The following is a 10,365-nucleotide window of genomic DNA, read 5'->3' as shown; positions in this document are numbered from 1 at the left end:
GTGTTGATTATTTGGTTACTTTTATTATTGAACTTGACTGAACAAAATATTACCTGCTATGAGTGGTGAAGACAGTCTCTTGACCTAACCCCCCCCCCCCACCCCTTCTTTTTCTTTTTCCCTTCATATTCTTAGTAATGTTGTCCTTAAGTAAGTGCTTAAAGCACAAATTTGATGTGTCCTGAACTCCTGATAACCCGAAGTCTCGATAGTTAGCTCTTGGTCTTCCGGTCAAAAACGATTCGAATGAAAGAAATGTAGGTGCAACCTATTACAGCGGCGGGGTGAATTTCCATGAATTCGCATTTCTCACCCAACTCCGCAACTTTGGTTATTTCTTTTTTTAAGGATTGAAGAATCAAATAAATTTCTGTTCCAATTTCTGCTTCTTCTTCTCCCTCTGAATCAAACTTTTCGTTGCCATAAACCGGCCCATAATGGTTCAGTGCCTATTATTATCACTGTTGGCTCGTAGATTTAGAAATAGAAGAAGGTAGGCCCCCCTTCTTCATCGAAATCAACAAGATTGTCACTATCCCCAGCTCTAGGGGAGAGTACGTTTGATGGAATAATTTCATAGATGTATTACAGCACCCCAAAGGGTTAGACCCGCTTTTTACAGGTCAGTGGAAACTTGAAATGCCCCAAACCCCGATCACCAAGTTCATAAAATGTACCTCCCAAGGAGCTGGGGTACTACCATTCTATGTCTTCTCAGGGGATTTCATCCACAAATGTGAAGTTTATGGCTGACCATTATTGCACACAATCATTTAGCTGTTGCATTGATTTTTCTCATTCTTAAAACCAAGGTAGAACTTATATACTGTTGAGAACATTTTGTTAATTAGTTCTCTTTCTCATAATAAATTACCTTTTGCTGTAATGTTTATGAAAAGGTCACTTCAATACGGGGCTTAGAATATAGTATTAATATTACGGACCATTTGATAACAGTTATTGAGCTTTGAATAAATATGGAAGATGGACTAAATTACCCCTCATCTTTACTTGTTCTTCTCATCAGAGATTGTAAAGCACTCCTTCACAACTGCTATAGTGCTCCTGCAGCTTTGTTTTGGGTTTGGTTTTTCACTCCCTTTTTTGTCCCTTTTCTATGAATAAACTATTCTCAGTGATGGAGAGACATTTATATCAGCGGATGATTTGCGAATAAATTTGTGGAACCTGGAGATAAGTAACCAAAGTTTCAATATTATTGATGTGAAGCCTGTGAACATGGAGGATCTCACTGGTATATTCTGCTTTGACTCTTGTTTTAATGCATGATCTTATGCTGTATTATTTCTTAGACTTAGGACAGATTATGTGGTATCAGCATCATCTGCCCTTTTTTCTGTCATATATGATCATGCTCAAAAAGTTCTTTTATTTTCTTTTTAGAATTTTTATAAATCTTCTAACTGAAAAAGTTTTCAGTGAAGCATTATAACTTTGAAATTCTTTGGGAAGTTAACAATCTCTTGAAATAGGTGCTTTCTGAACTTGATGAGCGAAATATGATCTGAAATATCTTGCGCCTAGGATTAGATTAAGTATTATTAGTTTAGCTAGAAACAAAAACTAAAAAAATGTCCAAGACTAGCTTATATATTGGTTGACTATGTCTATATCTCAACTCAACTCAACTCAACTCAACTCAACTTGATTCAACCAAGTCTTCTCCGACTAAATGGGGTCTGCTATGGCTATCTAGTTGCAACTAAAGGGAAGGGAAGGGAAGTGAAGTCAGTTTTAAAAGGAAAATGGGAACTTCTGTTATCACGATAGCATAACTACCTTAAACTCTTACTAAATATGGTAATCATACTTTTTCAAATGAAATTTTATTTTACTTCTTAAAACCAAGGAATTTGGTTGAAAAAGTATAGTAAAATCTAATAACCTGATTTTGAGTGTTTTGGAGTTAGTTACAAAATCATGTTAGGTAACGATTACAAAAGTTTCCATTTTAGTTTTGGTTTGATTTCACTTCCCTTCCCTTTGTTTCCCTTACAACTAGATGGACCCTACATAAATCCTGGTTTGCCATTCAACCCTATTCAAAACCATATTATAGTTAAACCTGAGGTGTCCATGTCTCCTCCACTGCTCCTCCTGTCATCTTCAGTATGCCCCTTAATCTTTTAGCTTCTCTAATATGCAAACTCTCACTCCTCTCCTGTGAATTCAATGGCCTCCATTAAACATGCCTTAACCACCTCGATGAGCTCTTCTTTAACTTGTGACCTATCGAGGCCACTCCTAAATCATCTCTAATTGTCCGTTTCTTATTTTATCTTTTCTGGTTTTGTCACTCATCAGCCTCAACATCCTCATCTCAGCTACACTTGTTTTATTTATATGTTGTTTCGTTTTTTGTTTCAACACTCACCTCCATGAACATTGTTGGTCTTATAGCTGTCCTATAAAATTTTCTTTGAAGTTTCACTGGAATGGGTCGTCCACATGAACTCTATAAGTAGTCCTCAAATCCATTTCCCTTGCTTTAATTCTGAGCAACACCATGCCCATATCTGGACATCTTAAATTATTAAATCATTTGAACTAGTGTATTAGATATGTTACAACTGCTTATCGTAAGAGCTCGAGCTGTTGAGTAAGAGCCACAATAATGTATCTCAACACACAACACCCCCCCATGTGCAGGCCCACACACACACGGCTCTGCACATTACACCTTCACGTGGTATCAAGGGGGCACAACAACGCATCTTACCGGGAATTGAATTCCTGATCTCCTGGCTCTGATACCTTGTTACGATCGCTTATTCTAAAAGCTGAAGCTGTTAAGGAGCCACAACAATGTATATCACCACACAACATGATATATGTTTGTGGCATTTCCGTTACATTTTGATTGGTGTATCTTGCATCAACGACTCTTACTACTTATTCTAAATTAGTTTCTGATATACTTCCAGTTGATAAATGTTAGGCAAGTGGTCTTCTACCATATTCTTACATTACATTTTGCGAATTTCTTGAAACCTTTCAATAGGCTATGCACTATGGTGTCATTAAGACTCTTTTATGTCTAACCTTCCATTGAGAAACCTGTGAGGTTCATTTCCAACTGAGGTAACCAGAGACACCCAATTTAGTACACCAAGGTCAGAAGGAGGCATCCGCTCAATGCGGATACAGGTTTCAAATCCTTATGTGACCACTCAATGATTCTGATCCCTGGATACTTGCTAACCACCTTCTTAAACATGTAGCATCAACCTTCAAAACTTGATGACTTCTTTCTTGATGATCTTGGAGATAAGTCTCTCTCTCTCTTCCTTCTTCTTCTTCTTCTTCTTCTTGTTTCTCCTCATGTTTTCATCAAAGCATTGTCCAAGCTCTCACTCACTATTTTAGAATCAAGGAGGAATGGGTGTGGCCAATCCATAGTACATACCATGTATCACATAGGTGACCCTCCATTTCAGTGCCCCACTCCATATCATATAATCAACTTTGCTATGCTTTCATTATTAAAAAAAAAATAAAAAATTGTTCCTTCCCTTGCAATGGCAATTGTTGAAATCTTGAATTCTTAATTAGAAATGGGCCAAGCAGTAGGGGATTATAGTTTAATTAGGGAATGTGATAAATTCCGTCTATCTAATAAACATGCAGTTTTACTACTTGAGTTAGTAAAGAAATATTAGGAGTTACTTTGCACTTTCTAAGGATTATCCAACAAAAAATGAGACGTGACAAAGAATGCTGAATATGTCTTGACAATTCTTGTTTTAGGTACCCATGTTCAATCATGAATAAAGAAGGAGAAATAGAGGATGATGTTGCACTAAGAATTAGAGCAAGGTGGATAAGTCGGGAGTGCAAATCTGAGATGTTGTGTGATCGACATATTCCTTTAAAACTCGAAGGAAAATTTTATCGAATAGTGATATGACTAGCAATGATGTAAGGAATTGAATGTTCTACAGCAGAGAAACAACATATAAACAAACTTAGTGTTGTTGAAATGAGGATGTTGAGATGGATGAGTGGTAAAACTAGAAAAGATAAAATAAGGAATGAACAAATTAGAGCTAATTTAGGAGTAGCTCCTATATATGATAAGTTGAGAAAAAGTCGTTTGAGGTCTTATGGACATGCTTAATGGAGGCCTTTGAATGCTCAAGTAAGGATGGGTGATATGATTCAGATTAGAGGAGCTAAAAGAGCCAGGGGTAGGCCTAAAATGACTATGAGAAGTGGTGAGGAAAGACATGCATGGCTTAGGACTAGTAACAACTAATAAGTAAGGCTTTGAAAAGAGTTGGTTAGAGAAAGAAGATCCATGTAGCTGACCTCATTTAGTTGGCATAAGCTGAGTTTGAGTTTGAGTAATGATTTCTTACTTGTTCTGCATTTCTTGACTATTGGTCTCAATGTTTTTCACCATTTGATTGCAACTTAGCATATTGTGTATACAATATATTGCAACTTAGCATGTTTTCTATTTTCGTTGATCCTTAGCTGATGCCATCTCATCTGTCAATGTCTATGTTGTGTGTATGAGTAAGAATATAATTGGATAAGTTAATTAGCTGTCCTTAGGCTACCAGTCAGATGATTTTTTTTTTATTAAACTCTTGTTTACTTATCTCAACCAATTTTGGAGTGGTTTATTATCTCAATTATATTACCTATTGCCTTGCAGAGGTTATAACATCTGCAGAGTTCCATCCTACTCAATGTAACACATTATCATACAGCAGTTCAAAGGGCACAATACGCCTTATTGACATGCGACAATCTGCTTTATGTGACATGCATGCCAAACTGTAAGGCTATGCCAGAGTTTTACTTATCAGGCACGTGAACTGTTTTCTCTATTTCATTTAGTTGGTGTTTAGTTTACCTAAAAAGCAATTTCGCAATTCCTGAGTGCCTTCTCAGATTTGTGGAGCGAGAGACAGCTGGTTCACGTTCATTTTTCACAGAGATAATTGCCTCGATATCAGATATTAAGTTTGGAAAGGACGGAAGACACATATTGAGTCGTGATTACATGACTCTGAAGGTTTGCGCTCTCATTGTATTGTTTTGGAAAAAGAGTCTACATTTTCTCTTTTCTTATTTCTTTCCATATCTGAAAATTTTCTTCATGAGTGATGTCTGCAAATGATCATATTCTGGTGCCTTTCTGGGGTATGTAATGTGCTTTTCTGGATGATTTCTGTTCAGATGTGTTAGGTTCTTTTTTCTTTTTTTTTTTTTTTTGGGGGGGGGGGGTGTTTTGGGTGTGGGGTGGTGTGTATGTTGATGTAATCTGTGGCAGCAGGCATGCACTTTAATCCAAATCCCGGTTATGTAAAGAAGAGGTAACGATGGACACTACTAGCAGGGTTGGCAATTGGAATTTGGGTGCCTTTCTAGGGAGGGGGGTTGGTTGGGTGAATAAAAGATATCCCCAGAAAGCTGGGGAAAAGGAAAGACTACAAGAAAGACAACCAAAAAGGAATCAGACCAGAAGCCTTAGATAGGGGGGGGGGCTGAAGCAAGGAGAGGGAGAGCCCAAGAGACAACAATGAGCCTGTTTCTTAGGGTATCAACTATCAACACACCTTGAGGAGACCATCGAGGCCTTACTAGAAGGGTGTACCTGGTGGACCATCGAGGCCTTCCTACAAACATTAAAATTTGTAGAGTCCCAAATCTACTGGGAATATCTGGGGCTTTGGGTCCGTTTTCTGAGACTGCACTCCATCCAAATATGGTAGATGGAAGCCCCAAAGGTAAGCTTTCCCACCATATCGCAAATTGTCTTGCTGGTAAGACCATGTCCACCCATATCCATTATCTTGAGAAGGGCATGATCCTCCTCCTAGACCAACACTTAGCCAACATCCCTTTCAAAACCCAAGAAGAGAATGAACAGGCAAAGAAGAGATGATCGACATCTTCAAGAGCATTCCATCAAAAATGGCAGGAAGGGGAGGCCGGGATAGGCCGGTAAATAATGAAGGACTGCGTTGGGACGAAGTTGGAGAAAAATCCCATCAAACGAAGAAGCTTTGATGCGGGATGTGATCCTTAAACCAAAGCAACTTATGCCAAGGAAACAATGGGCCACGAGCTTTGATGAGGTCCCATGCCAACTTGGAACTGAAGAGGCTTGAAGAAAGAGACGATGACATCACCAGAACCTAAGGGCCTTCTGAAGATGGAAGGAAGAGCTCTCCAAAGTGCAGTCACCAAGGGAGAGGAAGACTAGGGGGAGCCCAACCATCAGGCCTAAGAATGTCCATAACAAGGGACTGCTTAGAAAAGCCCATACTATAAATGACTCTAGCTCCAATCTCCAATAGAGTGGAGAACATCCTGGGTGTGCCAATGGTCAAGCCAAAGACTAATAGAGGCACCATCATCAATCCGAGGGGTAATAACACCGAAAGCAACAGGGCGAAGCTTCAAGATCTTTCCCCAAAAGCAAGAGGGTGGCCCTTTCAGGGTTTGTAATGTGCTTTTGGATGATTTGCGTTCAGATGTGTTAAATTTTGCTCTATTAAATCTGCATAGGTAGATTGGGATGTGTACTGGTTTTTATTTTTTTATTTGGAGGGGTGGTGGTGGTCATATTGATTTAATCTTTGGCAGCAGGCATGCATATAAATCCCGGTTTTGTAGACAAGTAACCATGGACCCACTATCAGGATTGACAATTGGACTGATAAAATCGGGTAGATTTGGAGCTGGTTTTTTTGACTGGCTAGAGTTGATTGTCACTAACCATAAGGATCCGGATCCATTTTGGTTAGTGTGGTTGGTTATTCAACCTTATTTAGCATCTGCTTAGGCTTATTAAATCATTACCTTTAAATTAGGAAAACATATTTATAGTCACTTCCTTTAGATTGAGTCCATGGTTTCATTGCCTTCCCCCATGGTTTGAGGCAAGTGGATTTACTAACTTCATCATCCACTGTTACTTAAAAATTGAATGGATTCTTTTACAAGGCAGGGGCTGGGGGTTTGTTGGAGGAATTATGCCAACGATCAGCAAGTAATCAGATCTGAGTTCTGATGTCTTAAGGTGACAGATGATACTTCTGCTTTAAAGGCCAACTTGTATCTTGTGATAAGATTTTCTTCTCTTCTCAGTGGAATGTGTTGGGTTTGGGCAGAAAATCTTTCTCCATCTTGAACAAGCTCCTTGCTCCATTGTTGGCATTTGGTGTGAGTTTGGAAGATAACGGAGTTTTGTTTTAGCTAGTTTTGAAGTAGCAAGTGTTTGGGATATTGAGGAAGTGAATCTCTCTTACACAACTAGTGTGTGGAGAAGGGAACTACATAAAACCTAGATAAAAGCCAAGGCTCGAAATGTTGTAGTGGGTTGGGTTGTATTGGGTTCCTTGATGGAACACAAGAAAAAACACACTATGTAGAGAGGCAGCAATAGCTTTTCATCAATCATAATTCATGTAAAATGCTGGTCTCCCTTACAAACTTATATAGAAGACTCAAAATAGAATCAAAACAATGAAAATGAAAGGCCTAACTCAATCTTTAGCTTATTAAGTAATGACTAGGAAACTGAAATAATTTAAAAAACTGACTCAAAACAGGACTGAACTTATAGATTCCTAATCTAGCGTAACTTAAACACTTAATAACAATTAAAATAACGAAATAAAGATACTTATCTAACTCATTCCGTAGTCCTAGCCTCTACGCTTATTGTAGTCCCATTGTGAAAAAAACCCATTGAACTAAAGGCCCAACCCAGAGCTTATTTCCAATAAAATAAGCCCATTTAGGTGATTTATATGCCTCACAGCCCAAGCTCGACCTACAGAATTATGGGCTGGGCCGGGCCTGCCGTGGCAGGTCTCACTTGAATCCCTATTTGGAGCACGTACCCTCCCAATAGAAACTTGCTGATCATTGTATCGGGTAAAGTGCTTCCGAATTGATCTCATCTTTCATTTTCAAATTCCATTTTGCAGTCCTGTTTTAGGGTCTTTTCTGCCAGTATCGAGATTCCCCATAGAGAGGCATCTGTCCATCATATCCTCCCCCAGAGTCTGGGGTCTCAAATTCAACCAGGCTCTAAGCTGATCAGATCCTCTGATCTGCTGTGGTGTATAAAATCTCCCAAATTCTGGGTTTTGGAATTCAGATTCTGCTCTTTTGAATTCTGTCCTAAAGTTTACACTCATACTATGGGTTTTATTATACTATTAGCCTACTACCTTTGAGCAGAATTTGAGCCCCATCCATAAAGGTTGACTTTGACTTTATTACATAATCTAACTTCTGGTTTTATGGTTTCTTGAGATCCTGTTAGAGGGGTGATGGAGAACCTAAGGGAAGAAAGGGAAAATCAGAGTAGGAAGGTGAAGGAGGGAATCACACACTTCACTGGTGCACAAACTCAACATCTTCATTCAATAATCAAATCACTCTAAGTCTTCAATCGATTACAACCAATATATAGGAAAATAGAAAAATGAAATTAGAAACTTAACTGAAATGGAAACTAGCCTAAACTAGGAAACAACTATAAAAAGGAAACCAAAGCAAGAAAATAAATCCTACTCCTACGTTCAAGTCTGGAAAGTAAAAGCATGAAATAAAATACTAAGTAAACTGTTAATTTTATTTCCAACCCTTGTTGGACCAAAACCCTAGGTTGGACCGGTTCTTCTTGGCTCTCGGCTTCCAAAGCCGGTCATACTAGTCCAACCAGGTAAGGGGAGTTGTATCTGCATCAACTCTCCTCTGAAAAGAACTCGACTCCGTCGAGTTAGGGAAAGGACCGAGGAGACCGTCTGAAGGAATACGCTGAATGAGGAACGATCCCACCATCTTCTTGAGCTTAATTTCAGGGGGATCTTTGGGAGGATGAAACTTCAGTCTTGTTGGCATGCTTGAAGGCATAGGTATTGGCATAGCCACAATGCTGTACTTTCTTGTCAAACAATCAAGGTCGACTGAGAAGGATATGGCACACCTTCAGAGGGAGGACATCACATTGGACTGTATCCTTAAATCCACCAATAGAATATGTGACCAAGCACTTATCTGTGATTTTGAGATTAGTGTTGTTCACCCAAGCAACCTTGTAAGGATTAGGATGTGGTTCTGTTGAGGGTGCAAATCATTGCGAAATTGTGCCACTAATACTTTGTCATCCCACTCAAAGTCAGAACGAGTGGCCAAATAATAAAATCTAGCAACATACTCTTCAACGGTCAAATTTTCTTGTTTCAACTGTGCAAACCTAAAATGCATGCGTTGCTTGTAATCAGAAGGCAGGAATCACCGATTTATGACTTCATACATTTCAGCCTAAGTAGTGACCAAACCAATGCCTCGGGTTTGGTTCTGTTGTTGTTGCTTGGTCCACCAGACTCGGGTTGTGCCTTTCAGTTTAGCCTCTGCAAATAGGATGTTTCGAGCCGCAGTCAACCCGTACCATCTGAAGAATGTATCTAAGTTGTGAATCCAGTCAAGGTACAATTTTGGAATATTGTCTCCATAAAAATCAAGAACATCTAATTTTGCTGTTCTTTCTACTCCATCATCATGTCTACCAGTTCCATATGGTGGTAGAGGTGGTGGTGGTGTATGATGTGGTGGCGGTGGTGGTAGTGTTATTGACGGATCCTGTGGAGTGGTGTTGGAAGAATCCTCATATTGAATGAGACTCTTTCTTTTATCTACTGCCACCAAACGATAATAGAAACTTGCATAGATCCCATGGAAACTTGCATAGATTCTACCATTGTTTTAAGGGACGTGACCATGGTAGTGAGAGCATCAATTTTTGTATCAGTTTATCCTTTATAAGAATTCAGCTGTTGAACAACTTCACTATTGGTTACCATGGTGATGATTAACAAAATAGCACTCAAGAATAATGGTTGAATAGTAAATAACTTTTTTTTTTTGGGGAAGGGCAGAATTGCAATTACTTGAGATTCAATATAAACCACAAAGGATATCAAGTGTGGGGCAGGGGTCTAAATGTAAATAAGAAAAAAAATGAGGGATAGAAGGAATTAAAAGATAAAAGAGGGGTAATGTGGGAAATCAGAAAATAAAATAAAAAAGGAGATTCAATGGAAGGGTACCGTCACCAACAGAGATGGAGTGAAGTAGGAGTATCAGCGAAGAGTATCCAGAGGCGAAACCAGCGAGGGTGGGTTTCGTAGGCCTGGTTGAGGGGAACCAATGTGAGGAGGGATGAACCTCGAGAGCCGATGGTGACGAAGGAGGTCTTCACTGCTTGGAAGCGACTCGCGGCGATGGAAGGGCTAGATCAACAAGTATGTCTCTGTCTCTCTCTCTCTTCCCACCTTCTCTTCTTCTTCTTCTTCATCTCTCTTCTTCTTCTTC

General features: G+C 39.2%; 1 protein-coding gene across 1 annotated transcript in view; it reads left to right on the top strand.

Annotated features, from left to right (window-relative positions):
* Positions 1-1,104: 1,104 nt before the first annotated feature.
* The window catches only part of LOC122074918 (serine/threonine protein phosphatase 2A 55 kDa regulatory subunit B beta isoform-like), a 12,931-nt gene continuing 3,670 nt past the window's right edge, over positions 1,105-10,365 (top strand). The window contains exons 1-3 of the mRNA XM_042639917.1: positions 1,105-1,255; positions 4,682-4,805; positions 4,921-5,044. Of these exons, the coding sequence (XP_042495851.1) occupies positions 1,240-1,255; positions 4,682-4,805; positions 4,921-5,044 (264 nt within the window). The 5' untranslated portion in view covers positions 1,105-1,239. The remainder of the gene's footprint in view (positions 1,256-4,681; positions 4,806-4,920; positions 5,045-10,365) is intronic.

The sequence above is a fragment of the Macadamia integrifolia genome, chromosome 3 (genome assembly GCF_013358625.1).
Source record: "Macadamia integrifolia cultivar HAES 741 chromosome 3, SCU_Mint_v3, whole genome shotgun sequence".
NCBI lineage: Eukaryota > Viridiplantae > Streptophyta > Magnoliopsida > Proteales > Proteaceae > Macadamia > Macadamia integrifolia.
Note: the sequence above shows the minus strand (reverse complement) of the source record. Positions and strands in the feature narration are given on the sequence as shown.